The following is a 16,354-nucleotide window of genomic DNA, read 5'->3' as shown; positions in this document are numbered from 1 at the left end:
TCCTGGTTAATATGATAATAGTAGTTACAGCATAGCACACTGTGATTATCAGAATGAAACTGACCGTAGACATTAAGATTAAAACAGCCCCATACAATGTTAAAAAAAAATCACGCATTAAACTGGAAGTTAGCCTGTTCATTCAAAGAAGCGCGTCTTTGTCTGTGTCGTTGCGGTCCCTGGTTTGAAACCAGGTAGGAACCATCATCTTTTGCTTGTTTCCCCAGGTGGAGACGGACAAGTAGCTGAAGGAGCAAATCAAAATGGCGAGCCAAGATGAGTCTGTGAGGGAGTTCGTCGCTGTTACTGATGTGGACGAGGAGAGGGCCCGGTTTTTCCTGGAGTCCGCCGGCTGGAATTTGCAGGTACGCCTTTTCTCCGTTTTCCCATTGAGTTGCGGTGGATTGCGCGGCGGGAAATTAAAAAGAAACAGCGGTGACATGACATGTGTGAGCCGAGTAGCTTGCCGGCTAACGTTAGCCTGTGTTGCCGGTAATTTGTGCAAGTCACCCTTTGACAATGGCCTGACTGCGCTCTGTCACCAAACAGCAGGGCTGTTGTACAGTTAGTTTGCTGGCTCAGCCACATTCACCAAGCGGTCCATTCCCCCTGTGTCATTACCAAGCAGGTTGCCAGTAAGTTTTGGCTAAAGCTAGTTTGCCGTCAGTCCATTCAGCCGTGCTAGCTAGCGTTAGCCTGTATCGATGTAACGTCAGATTAATGATAGTGAAATGTGTAAATATGGTTGGTTAACGTTAGCTCCTGAAGCTAACGTTAACCATCAGTTGTCCCGTTAGGGTATAATGTTTGTGGTCAGGAAAACAAAGACGAACTCCTACACACTCTAGTTTGTGGAGTCAAATGCACAATGAAACAGAAACTGAGTGAGTGTTATATTCTGTGTTTTCCCACTCGAATAGTGTTTCCACTGTTACAAGAGAGAAAGAGTCAATACATCCGCCAGCCGGGTAATAAATGGGGATTTCTCACGGAAAAACACAGCAACCCCAGACACACAGAGATTAGTGACATAGCTCTTAACTGAGATGTTGTCTGACGGGTCATGAGTAACACATTAGATAGTTGTGGTTGAGTAGCCGTCTGTCAGGAGTTCTTTGTAACATTAATTTTGCCTCCTTCCAGCTTGCACTCGCCAGTTTCTTTGAGGATGGAGCTGACGACGACATAGTGACGCTTCCTCAACCTGAGGGAGGTTCCTCAGTGTCCAGGTCTGCTGGGCCCAGGTAATGTTTACAGCCTGCCACTGCTTGGCACACCTATAAGCCGCAGCGCTACGTTCAACAGCCCATAATTATATGCAGTTGTGTTCACAGCAGTACAGTTTAAAGGAATAGTTAGGCTTATTTGAATTTGGGTTGTATGAGATACTTATCTATCATCAATATATTACCTACAATAGATGGCAGTCAGTACGTCCCCAGTTTGAAGAGACAGGCAGGACTATTTTGCTTCGCTTCTGTTTCAGCACTCCTGCCCTTTCTCCAAACTGCATTCATACAGACAGACATATACTGTACGTAATACATTTACTTTGGATAAGTACCTGAACTATCCCTTTAAAGACTCCCATTTCAGTGCTTTAATTTTATAGCATAATAATCGGAGCAAAAACCCTATATTTTTCTTCTTTATCATCAGCACTCAGCCCAGAGTGACCTCCTTCAGAGATCTGATGCATGAGGCAGAGGAGGAGAGTGATGAGGAGGAAGGTCAAAGGTAAGTTTAATTACCAGTTTATCTATCTGACGTGAATGTGTCCCTCACTTTTACCATACCAGCTGAAGAAATGAGGTGATCTTTAAAATTGTATTCAGGAGCCACCCAGCTTTTTTCTGCAATGATTGAGTTAATAACCATACAGAAGATGTTTCTCAAGAAAATCATTTATCAGGGTTAGGTCACTTATAAAGAAATCGATCATGGGCCTGGTTGATTGTCATGCTCAAGGACACTTGAGGGGGATTTATGTGTGCACAGTTGATCGCGTGCTGTAATGGTAGCCCTTGGAGGTTTTTCCTCATCTTCTTAAATGGTTGTGACAGTTGTTCAAGGCTGCAGACATGGCTGTGTGTCTGAGCTGAGTGTTTGGATGGTAGAAAGTCACACCTAGCGGGGTGATTCCAGAATGCACCAAACTATTTTTGGTCTCACCTCATTCACTACGAGCCGGTAGCTTGTGCTTTTCTGCAGCATCAACAGATTCTGCTGCCGGGGCAGCGCTGTGGACTGGTTGTTAAGGGACTGTGCTGGGTTGATAACATCCTGTTATTATTGCAGTGAGTAAGCAAGCTGAACTGAAGAACAGTACATGTGTCATCTAGGGTCAATTAAAATGTTACACATAATTCATATTCCCCCATTTCTGTTTTGTAGTGCATGATGGCTTTAATATTTATTGGTTTTCACCTGATGTGTGTAGTTTTGAGGCATTATCTCTTTGTGTGGTTTAAGAACTCCTCCTGCCAGCTCACTGGCAGTCTGCAAAGTATTTAAAAGTAGCACTGATAGTGAAATACTTGACATGGGGCACAATGAATTGATAACAGAAATCTTGACAAAACCAAATGCAAGGTTCATGCTTATTGTTGTGCAGTATGTTGCTCAGGCAATTTTCAAGTCTGTTCATGTTGTTGTTTTCCTGATGCCTCTAACTGTGCTCTGTATACAATACTTGGAACAGTGTTAATGTAATGTGGACACCTTGCACATATACAACAATGTGCCAGTGTTATTCTTTTGAAGTGCAGTAGACATGTTGCACTTTAGAAATCTTAATGGGGTGCAACAAAGTGTGAGCTTGTGATTTTATTGTTGATTAGCTTCATGGTGTATGTGGTTTGTTCGATAAATGTCAAAGCATTCATGCTCTACAGGCTACAAACTACTGAGTGTTGCTAAAGCTGGGTTTATGGTTGACGCAATGGGTTAATAGGACTCATGCCATAGATAACTATGGTGTATGTATAGGCTATTTGATTTATAGTTTAGTGTCAGATTTCTTCTGTTGATATCACTATTGCATTACTAGATGGATGTGTTGTACGTGACATGTGTCGATTACGTCTCACAACAGTACACGTCTCTCCATTTTTTTCTTCACTTTGAGATGCAGAGCAAATGTTTAAAGGTCAGCAGTTATTAATCATACATAATATATGAGACCATGGCAGTTGCAATGAACAGAAGATTTACAATGGACATGGCTTTGCTAGATGTGTTTTACTGAAAAGTAGAAGATAAATGACACTTTTTTAAAACTTTCTTTGTTTTATTCATAATCTCTACCAGCACCAGAAACTTACTGGACAAAATACAAGTAGTCAATCCAACCAGTCACAGTTTTTGCAGTTCGCACATAGTGACGTCATAGTTGCTGGAGCCCCAAGGTATAGTTACGATTTTGAGAAGGCACATGTCACCTCTGATGTAGCTACAGAGCTACTTACCTAACCGCTGTGTATATATGATGATATAAAGTTTGCACCTGCCAATAATCTTATAAATCTTAGCCAAAAAGGGACACCTCAAAGCACATAGTTACGTAGTAATTGCTCTTTAGAGTGATTACAGTTCATACAGTGGAATGAGCTAGACTGTCACAGACACTTGAGACAGATTTCATAGACCACCAGCTAATTGTAAGCTGTAAGAGTGCATAAATAAGAGCAAAGGAGAGGGGATCCTGTCCTGACTACACATCGTTTTGCGCTGTGATTGTTAGCTGTCTTTGATGACAGATGACAGTTGTGATAGAAACATGTTGAAATATTTGGTTATTTAAAAATGGTGGTCAGAGATCATACTGAAAGTCAGTCTACTCACTGCTGATTTAGTGTTTCAGTGACCTGTGGCAAAATAAGTCCAAAATCTAGGACCTAAAATCCAGGATGGGACTGCTATTTCAACCCACATTTACAAACCAGCCAATCAGAATATAACATGAAATGATCCAGAATACACTGGTGAACTAACTAAAGGGCATGGTCACACATGAGCAAATGTAGGTGAGTGGCCATTGCCTGCCGAGGCGATATTCATGTTGAATGTGGGCAGGGCACTGAATGGAAGTGAACGGGAGTCAAATATTCACTGGTTTTGCTTGTGTGACTGCACCCTAATGCTACTGCTTAAATCCTTACTTCTAACTCACTCTGCACAATCTGCATTTCATTTGCATTGCAGTTTATTCCCTGGCCCCAAATGGCTTTACAATCTTCTTGTTTTTTCTTTTTCTGATGCATAGAATGCCAGCACTATGTGGCCAGAGCTTGTTTATTGTTTTGCCAGATCTTCATGAACATGAGAGATGATACAAGTTGATGACATGTCTCTTCTTGCACGTTTATTTACATTGTAGCGCTATGATTTGCAAAACATTCATTGCACCATCTTACATTCCCTCAAACTATTTATCACACCCTAGACTTTATTTGGCCCATCTCACTCAGTATGACATTTAGTGAACTTTTAGTTGTTACGTTGTGTTTAGATTGTTGCACCTTACTGGGTTGTTCCTTTTGTCTCTGCTGATCTACTTATGATCTTTATTTACACCCTGCCAGGTTTTTTGCGGGGGGATCAGAGCGCAGCGGGCAGCAGATTGTTGGGCCTCCCAAGAAAAAGAGCACCAACGAAGTGGTGGAGGATTTGTTCAAAGGGGCAAAGGAACATGGGGCTGTGCCTCTGGACCGGGCTGGCAGAGGGCCAGGAGAGCCCAGCAAAGCCAAGGTAAGATGACACTCCCAAGAACAATACCATGGTCCTTTTTTGGTCACCGTCTGAATTGGCACAATTTTTTTTTTTTTTTATTTTTTATTTTTTGCCTTTATCAGTTTTGGTCTGGGGTGTCTATATTGATTAAATTGTTGTTGCTCAAACATCTGGGGCAGCAATTTCATCACCTTTTTGTATTTGTAATTCATCCTCCTCTTGGTGATTCTGTTGTCTCTCATTTGTTTTTAGGCCTTTGTTGGTGGAGGCTACAGACTAGGCGCAGCTCCTGAGGAGGAGTCAGCCTATGTGGCTGGGGAGAGGCATGCTTCCAAAAGCCATCAGGATGTAAGTACAGATCATAATGTTTCCTGTTTTTAACAGTTCTTGCTTTGTTTCTGGCATCACTGATACTAGTCAAGCACTCTGTGTGGCTCCTCAGCCAATAGAGCAAGTGATCAGTTACCCTGATTCTCTGCTAATTCTTCGAGGTCACTATGGTGAGTCAGGGCATTTAACTTAAACAAATGTGTATTTCTGTACACACGAGGAATTCTACTGTATTAATGAGATGTGGCAGTTCAAGCAGCCACAGACTGTGTGCTGTTCTTTATATTGTCAAGTCATATATGACCTTCTGTCCAGTATGTCGCCTTGGTATATACCGGTTTTGGAACTCTTAATGTATTCATATATCAATTTTTTCAGGTTATCTAGTAGTATTCCTGTGCATCTTTCAGCCCACAAGGGAGCAGGACATGCTAACTGGATGTGCTGGTATTGAGTTGAAGTAAAGTAAGCGAGCAAGTGCCAAGCTGTAGCTTTTTCCTTGAAGCAGTGTCTGTACAAACCCGATTCATACCAGCACAGACCTGGTACATACCAAACATCAAGAAAAGTTTTAGTAGAAGATATGAATTCATTCAGTTTTTACCAGGACTAATTGAAGGGGAAAAACATCCATATTGAAGAATGACTGCCTTCACAAGAAATGTGTGTTTGTGTGTGTTAGGTACACGTGGTGCTGAAGCTGTGGAAGACAGGTTTCAGTCTTGATAATGGTGAGCTCAGAAACTACAACGATCCTGGAAATGCCAATTTCCTTGAGGCAATCAGAAGGGGGTGAGAATATTCTGTTTAACTTATTATAATTTACGTATAGATTCATCAGAGGTCCATTAGACAACACTGTGTCCTTAATGTTTATTTATCATATGTACATGACCTTGATCCTTTTGCTGACCTCGATTTTGCCCATTGTGTTTACATGTGTGTTTGTTGACATGAGAATGTTACCAACCTGATGCAAGAGTAAACAGGAGGGTTTTCCCAGCCACTGTAAGACTTGAGTGCTGAGATTCTCCCTTTTTATTTCTCTCAACACTCACTCACATGTGCAAGTTGGAAAAAAATACATAAATAAACACTTGAAAGATGACACAGTGTAGCTTACTGGTAGCCTGCAGCTGTGCTTTTGGAGTTGAAAAGGCAAAGGTCTGATGGTAGTTAGCTTGCCAACCCCTGGCAACAAGCCAAAAAGTCTGTCATTTGTAGTTTTACCCTCCAACAACTTAATCCTCCTCTCCGTAAGCTCACCAGCAAATACCCAGTTCCCAGGCCTTCCATTCCTGGCTATGCCAATTTATCACAAAGTCTCAAACTGACTGATTTTGGACTACTCCTATAGAAATACCATCGTTTTTATAAACTTTCTTGTGTATTTTAGCTAGTGCTTATTAGTCTTGAAAAAACATGTTACATTTTTTTCATATTAGTGTTCTAGTGCCTCTTTGCTCCTACGAATTAAAAGTTAATTGCTCTTAGAAAGGATGTACTTGCATTGTTGTGTTTATATATTACCATTATATTAATGGCATAAAATGGTCTCAAAATGATAGTAATATTATTTATTGCTGGTGTTTTAATGACAGTATATCATCAGACAAACGTAGTTGGGGTGACACATGTGGACAGCTAAATTTCCCCGGTTCACCTGTTGATTATCGCCCTGCAGGGAGATTCCCCTTGAGCTGAGACAGCGGTCTCGAGGGGGCCAAGTCAACCTAGACATGGAGGACCACAGGGACGAGGACTTCTCCAAACCCAAAGTGGCCTTCAAGGCCTTTGGAGGTGAAGGACAGAAGTTGGGAAGGTGAGATTGATGAGCAGTCTTGTTGTTTTAAATTTAACATGGTTTCTGTTTTGTTTTTCTTCAGCACAACATTACTGATCAAAAAGCAGCAGCTGAATCAATGCAAGGTCTAAATGAAAGCTGGTAAACCAGTCGTACTTGTCCTGCGTGGGAATGAATCATCATTTGTCTGGCTATTGACTGCTGCTCGGGCTCATTCCAGATAAATGACTGGTTTCTAATTAGTAATGTGGCACTTTTGGAGCACATTTAAACCTCAAGGACAGAGTTGTCTCTGACACTTTCAAAGTGAGATCTGGGGATTTTAACAACACCCAGAGAAGCATTTTACTACTGGAAAGATGGTCTTTTCATAAAACCGGTCTGTCTATGCAGTAGAAAGTTGCAAGTACTTGGTGCTACATGACCAGACAAAACAGAAAAAAGGACTGTGGCATTCACTTTTGCCCAAGAGGTAGAAAACCTACAACTACCAGGATGCACTGTGCTTCACCAGACCAATAAAGGCTTTGCTGGTGGGTGACATAATGCGAGTTGGTATGACTGTCTGAAAACAATACGGCAGCCAGCCAGTCTTGTATTGCAGTTAAATGGTAAGCTAAAATATGTTTGTGAAAACATTTTAGGGGAGAAATGGGCAACGCAGTACCAGAATCTCAGTTTATATTTGATAAGCACTGCTTAGTTTTACTGTTTGATCTCAGTTTTTTCAGTCTCCGTTTACACAATACAGGAAACAGCATGGTGCACAGATTCTTCCTGTGTTACAATGCACTAAACTACAACCCCTTTCTCACATGCACTGCAAGCCTGTCATTATCTAGCCATTACCTGGAGGAGCTGTATCTGATAATACAAATGTCCCAATTAGTCGGACTGGACATTAAACGATCTTTACACTGCCAGCTCCCTTGTACAAATTTGTGTAATGTCCATTTGAGCCCATGTGTAAATAGAGCAGGTAATGATCCAAAAAAATCACAGTGAGTGAGTGTGTTGATGACATTTTTGTCATGTGGCCTGCGTGAAGACGAAGGCTCTTTTACATGACAGCAGCAATAATAGTGTCTAACTGTAGAAAAGACGAGATTCAACTTCTGTTGGTAAGGGCCGAAGCCAAAATCGTCACACAACTTTAAGGAAAAGCAAGAGTTTCTGTAGTTTATGACCAAATTCCGAACAAGCTGCGTGACAGTGGTGTAATACGTGTCATCTCCTGCCTCCTGCATGCTCTACCCAGACACCACCCCTCAACTAAATCAAATGGAAGTAAGCAAACCAACAGAATCTTGGTTCATATTTAACACTATGTCTAGTTTGACAGTTTGATCAGAGTTTGGTCTGAGTTTGAGATGGAGAGAGAGAGTGGCTCTGTCTCTTGGTCCGCATCTATACTCTCGTGTCTGTGGTGGCAGCGGGCATATAAACAAGGAAGTACAATGTGTAGTTTGAGTAACAGCCCTAGAGCCAGCGAAAATCTGCCAGATGACATGTTTGAGCTGAGAGATGAGCAGGGAGATCTGTGCGCTATTAAATTGAAGTTTACTACAGTTCATTTACATATACTACACGCATAATGATACAAAACTGGTTGACAGTTGACAAAGTATGCCTTTTATAGTAACCCTCCAAAAAGCAAAATGCTTAAAATGACACAAACTGTAAGTTCCATACAGTCACCATCCAATTAACAAATTTGTCACAGTTGTTAGAATAAAATATTTAATATTTAGAAGGAATACAAATTTGGTGTCTTACAATTCATTTACAGTCTTGAATATTTTCTCTTGCCTGCTGTAGTGTCTGTCGTGTCAAGGCCCAGGCACACCAAACCAACATCTAAGAACTAGTAGTGACAAAGTCTGGCAGTTGCATTGCCTCACGTTGCCTGGGTCTCAGCCAAAAAGTACTGCTTGAACACGCCACAAAGGCAACAGCCAACTAGCATGCACACACTGCACCTGCATGAGAGGAAATAACTCTCCACACCAAAAGGTGGCAGTAGTCTGTATCCATCAAAGGGAAACCGGAAGATTGACAGGACGGATTTAGGATGCTAGTTAGCCAGTTAGCACATTAACAACACAGCCAACATCCAGCTGTGTTGTTAATGTTTGTTAAAGCAAAAACAACACCATCATGAACAGTTTCTGCTAAAGAGCTCAGTAGCTAAAAAAACAATTTTCCAAACATAACAGGTTTGTTTCGATCCACTCCCTCTTGACTTTGGCTGTTTGCTTTTCTCACCAATCAGTGTGATTTCTCTCACCAATGGGCTCCGCCGTCTCCGACGTTAATTCGGCCGAAAAATAGCCAACATGTGCCAATGGTGTGGGACACACTGCTAAAACTTCGTCAACAGTCATTCATGATGGCCTGATATTAAACAATAGCTAATTGCTGGCTTGGCGTGTCAGGGCCCTTACACATCTGTAAACTAAAAATGGGATTGTTTAAACAGTCAGTTTTGCTACAGGAGGCTGTTCAATACATTGTTTTCTAGAATTTCAGCCAACATCATTGTATCTTTAGCTAACACTGTCAATGCTGCTGGCTACAAAGGGAAGGAAGCTCACCATCAAATAATGGCCAAGTTTTCAATTTATTCTTCATTGAATTGATTCTCTTACATTGCTTAATCCATCCATCCATTTCCTGCTGCTTCTCTGGGTCACTGATATTGTATTCTGCAAAAACATTTGACATTGTCCAGTAAAACCACATATCTCTTTAATTCACAATTACTTTTTCCAAATAAATTAAAGAATTAAATGTCTCCTAATAATGTTAAACATATGCATATTGGACCTACAAAGCACTTTTCAAAACAAGGTTACCAAGTGCTTTTAAAACAAGGGGTGCAGTTTGACAAAGTATCAAGCCTGAATAATTTCCCATCTTTTTTTTTTATCCTCTTTCTCCCCTAGTGCCACCCCAGAGTTAATTTCAGCACCAGCCACCTCCCAGCAGGACCAGGCTGCCAACGAGGCTCAAGCCAGCGCCTCAGTGACCCTCGACTCCTCCCAGCCCGTCACTAACATTCAGATCCGACTGGCCGATGGCAGCAGGCTGGTCCAAAGGTTCAACTATACCCACAGGTGATTGATGAGCTCTTTTCAACTTGAAGTTGGCATGTACACAAACCTAGAATAAACAGCTACAGTTTTTGCAGGTCTGTGGAAAAGTTTACTGGCCTATTTAAGACCGCAGACCTACGTGTGTGTCTGACTCAGGGGTCACGTTAACCGGATATTCTCAGTCATTGACCCTTTTTTTTACAACAATGACCGGAAAATCTGAACGCCGTCGGTCATTTGACCGGTTGCAATTACCACCCCTGCCCACTTGGCGGCGGAGTGCACAGTCAGTGGTTTAAGTGGCTGCCGTTTTCACACTGCAGAGAAAAAGTCATTCATCTGTTTCATGTAGCGTTGTTAACATCAAAGAGCATGGATACCAAGAGGCGAAGCTCAATAGAACGCCTCATAGCAACAAATTCCCCCGTGGTTTCGTCCTACCGCCGCCATTTTGGACCGTCAGCAGACCGCAGCAGACCCGCTTGCATACAAAAACACACAGACAAACTAAAGTATATCGCTATTAATTATGCTTACAATGCTACTCATCTCATGATAGCTTGGTCACAGCTGCTTTTTCACGTTTTTGTAAAGCAAAATATAGACTTTAAAAAAAACAATCCATGCTCTTTGTTAACATAACGGCCTGGACACACCAGATGCGTTAGTGCCGCAGGCAGCACATTTCTCCTGCGCTCTCTGCGCTGGTTAAACATCGACTCCACTTGTCTGTCCCCGTCAGTACTCGTTTTTTCACTTAAACAGGTCATTTTAAACATGGGTAAGTCCATATTTTAATCGGTTTTTATAACGTAATAAGTTAATGACAATTTGTCATTGAATGTCCATGTATTGAGCGTGTTGGATTAACACTGAATGAATAGGGCATATTGTTGCATATTGTGACAATTTTATTTATGTAGTCTGTAGGCTCGGTGACACAAAATTAAAATTGTAATGAAGTGATTATGGTATTGAAAAATGTGTTCGATTATGCACTGTTGTGTTATTTTAAATTGTAAACATGGTATTCCCTCACGTTCCTCAGTGCATGCTGTTGTTATTTTATTTTGAAAATTGGCCGGATTCTCTCGTCTTTTCTGTGTCCAAGTTCCTGTTTGGTATGATCCGCTCTATCCAGCTTGACAGAAGTGCTCGTGGCTTGCGCGTAGACCAGTCGCCGAACTGAAGCACTGCGGTGTGTGGATGTCTGTTCATCTTTTCGTTCATGTCCTTATTAATGCACACTTTATAACTTGCTTGTTGGATTTATTAAAAACGAACAAATGAAAACTAAATGTCTTTGAATATCTTTATTATCATTTAAAAACGAAAATTAAAATGACCGGTAAAAATAGACTATGACCCGATTTTTACAACCCTGTCGGTCAAAATGACCGGCGACGAAAAAGTCTAGCGCAACCTCTGGTCTGACTACATGGGTTTCCCAATTATTGAACTCAAAGTGCCTCATAGATCTGTCGCCAAGTGCTTAAAATGTTAAATCAAATGGTTAGTTTGATTGAAAAGGCACAGATATTGAACTAAACATCAACAGATGCACCACATGTATTATACATGAAAGGAGGACATGTGGTGCATGTGGCAATTGTAAGGAGACAGAGCTGTTATTGTGGAGACATTTTATTTATTTATTGAAAATCAAAAATACATCTAGAAAAAAAAAACCCCTCACACTCTTTATAGTGTCTATGCTATTTCTGAATTCTCTCCTCAGCAGGTAGTGATTAGAGGCTGCCGCTCAGGAAAATCACAGGAGGTGAAATCTTTAATAATTTCCTTAATTAAAGGTTTGTGAGTGAACATTCGTCCAGTTTTGCTGCAGTTCTGAACCTGTGTCAGTTTTGACATAGCAGTCAGGTGCATTTTAGCACACAGCTGCAGCAAGTTCAGGTTTAGCTGAACCTGTATTTAACCACAGCAAAGCGAGCAAGCTGCTTATTGACACAACAGCAGCAGCACCATAGTGAAATCAGCTATGTTGAACCACAAAATAAGTGATCATAGAGAGAGCTTGAGGCAGAGATACTGTGTGAGGTGAAAGGGACAGGTGTATGCTAGTGTTACAAAACAACAGTAAGTTTGTTTTCATAGTTTGGCCCACTTACCAGTATGATCAGCAGTTGCAGCAGATGCTGTGACACACAATTTAATTGACTGAATTAATGGATGCAATGAAGGTACCTTAAAACCATGACCACATAAGCCCCGTTTCCACTGAGCGGTACGGTAGGGTACGGTTCAGTTCGGTGTGCTTTTTTTCCCGTTTCTGTTTCACTGCGAAAAGTTGTGGATAATACCGATGGAACCGTTCCTAAACGTTACCATTTTCGGTCCCCCCTCTCTTGGGGTTCCGAGCACACAGATCTGGTACTAAAAGGTGGAGCTGTGGACACTGCAGTCTGATTGGTCAGTAGAGGACAGTCACTCTGCTCAGGGCTGAGCTGTGGCTGGTTTTATTGTGGAGAGTTTAATTAGTAGACTGTAACTATAAAATATAAGGATGTTTTGCTGCCTCTTGCAGCAGTCGGAGTTAGAGTGAATAACTTAATAATTAATTAATAACTTAATCCACCAGGCCGACTGCTGGGATTTTTAAGGTGGAACATTAACTTGTAATGTTACTCAATGCATGAGCTGACGACGTGACTCAATCAACACACCTTAAATGTTCTATATTACAACTTTGACCATTACTTTAGTTTTTATATGACATACACTTTTAGTAATGAGTGGATCTTTAAACGTTTCGGCCGGGTTGTGTGAACGGCATATATTCTAATCCTCATTCGGACAAAAACAAAAAAAGGGTCGCGTAGCGTCGGACCAACGCAACACTAAACCCTGTGCTTGCCTGTGACGGACTAAATGCACAAACTCGCTATTTTTAAATAACCCATGGAGAGAGACTCTCACTGCACCCTGTTTAATTTTGTTCTGAAAATGTCAGTGTGCAGCATCGTTGTGTGGACAATAAACAAGGCGCAGACTTCATCTGTGTCACCGGTAATGAGGAAATACAGTGAGAGCTGGATGGAGCAGTGAGTGACAACAACCCCGAACACATTTAAGGGTACTGTTTGCAGTGAAAATGCTAGGGTCTAAAAATTGGCATACCTTTTGAGAGTCAAAGAGAATGTATGTGAAAAGAATTGGGAAAAATGGAACATTTATATGAGACGTGACACCAACTGAACAAATGCCAAATGGAACAGTGGACTCAATAGTGGCTCATCTCCAGACAGTTTTAGTGTTATTACTATTGTTATTTTAATTTGTACCTTGTTTGCTGTATTGTTTTGTCTATATGCATGTGAAAACTTAATAAAAATTTAAGTTATAAAAAAAGAAAACGCTAGGGTCTAGGTACCATATCTGAAGGGTACTTTCGGTTCCAAAGGTACCATACCGACATTGTAACACAATAATCAGTTTGGTTACGTATTAATTTTAAGGCTTGTGTTGTACGGACATGGCTGTTCCTCAGACAAATTGATTAGGTGATCTTCTTTTTCCTCTGTCCAAATCTGGCATTTTGACAACAGCTGGCTAATTAGCTAGCTATCTTGCAAATTCCCTCATGCTTTTATGCTAACATTACAGTGGTTACAGTAAAAGTAACCCGCTGAATCATGTTAGCATGCCACACTGTGTGAAAATGTGTAATATAGTAACACAGGAGTGTCAGCCTGTCGGTGGTTAATTATTTCAAAAGAGCAACTGCTAATGGGGAAAGACCAACACTTACAACATCACTCACTCCAGTTAAAGGTGTAACATCAACACTTACGCACTGACAGACTTTAGTGTTTATTGGACCTCGCATGCTGCCACCAGCCATAAGTTTTAAGAAAACCAACCCCCCAGGTTGTTATTGTTGTTTGGATTAGCTAATGTCGACCACATTTCATCCTGTCACACAAACATAAGTAAAACCTGTATTTCCTGTCACAATGTGTTGTCGTGTCCCTCAGGGTGTCAGACCTACGCCAATTCGTGGTGGAGGCTCGGCCCGCCATGGCTGCCAGAGAGTTTGTGCTCATGACCACCTTCCCCAACAAGGAGCTGTCGGACGAGAGCCAGACCCTGGAGCAGGCCAACCTCCTCAACGCTGTCATCGTCCAGCGGCTACAATGAGGGGGAGAGTAACGGCACCCCTCCCCGCCCCCCTGGTGGTGTGGCTGAGTAACTGCAGCTCTGAGAAACCTGCTGCCCCTTCTGAGAGAGGAGAAAACACAGACTTATGTATGGACTTCTAATTTCTGATTTATTGTTTTTCTAAAGTGAAACATAATATTCTGCTCCCCAGACCCCCACTCTCAACGTCCCCCCTCTGTGGTCTGTGACGGGCAGTTGCGAGGGGGAAACTTAAAATCTTCCAGAATGAAACAGAGTTCATTTAAGAGCTGTTGGAAAGCCTACACATGCTGATTGAATTGTGGTTTTGATGGGGATGTGTTTACCTGACAGCAGTAGATGGTTTAACCCAAGAATACAGCAGCAGTCCAGCTTTCTGCAGAGCAGTTTGTTCACTAAACCCAGCTCTTATTTCCTTTAACTTGCTCCTCACGTTTCCTCTTCTATTAACCTTTATTTAGCTCTTCAGCAATGTTTACTATCAAGTGCTGGGGCCTCACCACATCCACGCAGCAGCAGACTCCAGGTTTGATTCTGTCTCAACAGCACAAACCAGAACCACATAAGGAATACTTGTCTTGTTAAGGTAAAAGTACATGTCAATAATGTGGTTTTGAACAAGTTTCCATTTCTCTCCACATATTATTTTCGGAGAGAGAAGTGTAACAGTGTAACAAAACAGAGGGGATTTTTCTCCAACCAACCTCTACCAGTAGCCTTACGCTCCTTCATTCACCTCCAGAAGCACCCCCATCCCTTTGTTCAAATGAAGATGGAATTATTTTTTTAAACTGCCTTTTCCCCCCTCTATTTCTTTCTTTTCCTTTACAGACTGTAGGATTGTCCCAGTTAGACAGTGGCATTTTGATATTGTGTAACATGAAAAAGAGTTACACAAGGCTTTATTGTCAAACCAATGGTTGAGCTAAAGAACATAGATTGTAAACACTGGTTTGTAGAAGTGGAAGTTGAATTCCTGACACACTGACATCTTCTATGCATCCTGGGGCAACACAGAAATATGTTTGGACCTCTGGTAAAATAAATCCATTTTATGGTTGATGTATAAAGAATTTATCGTCCTGTGATTTTTTTCATTATTATTATAGGTGGGAAAAGGGATATTTGGCACTTTCATAAAGTGACAAACAGGAAATCTAGTGGCAGTGGCAACTTTTTTGGATTGTTTCCTAAATGCTATATGGATGTTCTGTCCAAATGTTTCGGTGTCAGTAAACTACACTAACCAGATCACTTGGAGCAGAAGCCACGTTTCAGAAATGCTGACTTTGTGCGGTGGGTTTCTGTGTCTATACTGTTAACCTCTTCAGATCACGTCCCCACTCATTTTTCACCTATTTAACATAATGTGACAAAAAATTATTAACCTTTTCATTTTCTTACATCAAAATCCAATCATATTTACTTCCTGTAAAACAAAGTATGACGTGCTTACATAAGCTTGTACCGGCCAATTCAGCCAATAATGTCATGACATCAACCCACTATCAATCTGCAACTTCAGCCACACAGAGCTAAGATTCATTCATTAGCTAGCTAGCAACAGCGTGCTACGTCAATGTGTCATTGTTTACCTGAAATACTGAATTTATTTTGAGGAAAGGGATATCTGTGACATCTCCAGATTATGATAAAGGCTTTATACAGTGCACTGCTTCAGCAACTAACGTTACAGGGAGCATACAATTGACTTTGTCTCTCTCTCACTGACAGGCATTACTATGACCCACCCACTTCTCAACGCTCAAATCAAACTCCTCTTAAAGTTATATCTCACCCGCCTGTCCTGTTTCACTCAGATGTATGTCACGATACTGACGCTAGATGCTCTCTTCATGCTGTTTCATCTGGACTGTCCCTCAGAATCGTCCCACACTTTGACTTCTGAGTCAAAAAACAGTCTCAGTAAAAAGTAGGACTGTATAAGCGCTGTTTAAAGTTATACTTTGCAGGAATTGTCAGTTACAGTTTGTTAACAATATCACCAGTTAAAGTCAAAGCCAACACCAGATTCACTCTGATTTGTGTTTCTCTTGGATATATTTGCTGTTTTCAGCACTGTGTTTGGGATTTCCTTAGCGTCCTCTTCCATGTGTGCTGCTTACAGCCTGGCACCTGCTCACTTTTAATAAAGTGCCAACCTCACTTGTGTGCTGCGCTTAGAAATGTCCCGAACATAACAAAATAAGAGTATAATATGAGTCTCTGCAGATAC

General features: G+C 41.3%; 1 protein-coding gene across 1 annotated transcript; it reads left to right on the top strand.

Moving 5' to 3' along the window:
- The first annotated feature begins 227 nt into the window (after positions 1-227).
- nsfl1c (NSFL1 (p97) cofactor (p47)) lies at positions 228-15,191 on the top strand. The gene is made up of 9 exons (XM_049580351.1): positions 228-365; positions 1,144-1,244; positions 1,660-1,737; positions 4,584-4,749; positions 4,984-5,079; positions 5,744-5,853; positions 6,746-6,883; positions 9,811-9,981; positions 13,956-15,191. The coding sequence occupies exons 1-9, from the start codon at positions 264-266 to the stop codon at positions 14,116-14,118; spliced, it is 1,125 nt and encodes a 374-aa protein (XP_049436308.1). The 5' UTR covers positions 228-263; the 3' UTR covers positions 14,119-15,191.
- Positions 15,192-16,354: the final 1,163 nt, after the last annotated feature.

Source organism: Epinephelus fuscoguttatus, linkage group LG7 (assembly GCF_011397635.1).
Source record: "Epinephelus fuscoguttatus linkage group LG7, E.fuscoguttatus.final_Chr_v1".
NCBI lineage: Eukaryota > Metazoa > Chordata > Actinopteri > Perciformes > Serranidae > Epinephelus > Epinephelus fuscoguttatus.
Note: the sequence above shows the minus strand (reverse complement) of the source record. Positions and strands in the feature narration are given on the sequence as shown.

Excerpts from the sequence above, each read along its gene's own strand:
- nsfl1c (XM_049580351.1), top strand. The coding sequence starts at position 264 with ATGGCGAGCCAAGATGAGTCTGTGAGGGAGTTCGTCGCTGTTACTGAT. Across the intron at positions 366-1,143 it reads CCGCCGGCTGGAATTTGCAG|CTTGCACTCGCCAGTTTCTT; the intron begins GTACGCCTTTTC and ends GCCTCCTTCCAG. Across the intron at positions 4,750-4,983 it reads GAGAGCCCAGCAAAGCCAAG|GCCTTTGTTGGTGGAGGCTA; the intron begins GTAAGATGACAC and ends ATTTGTTTTTAG.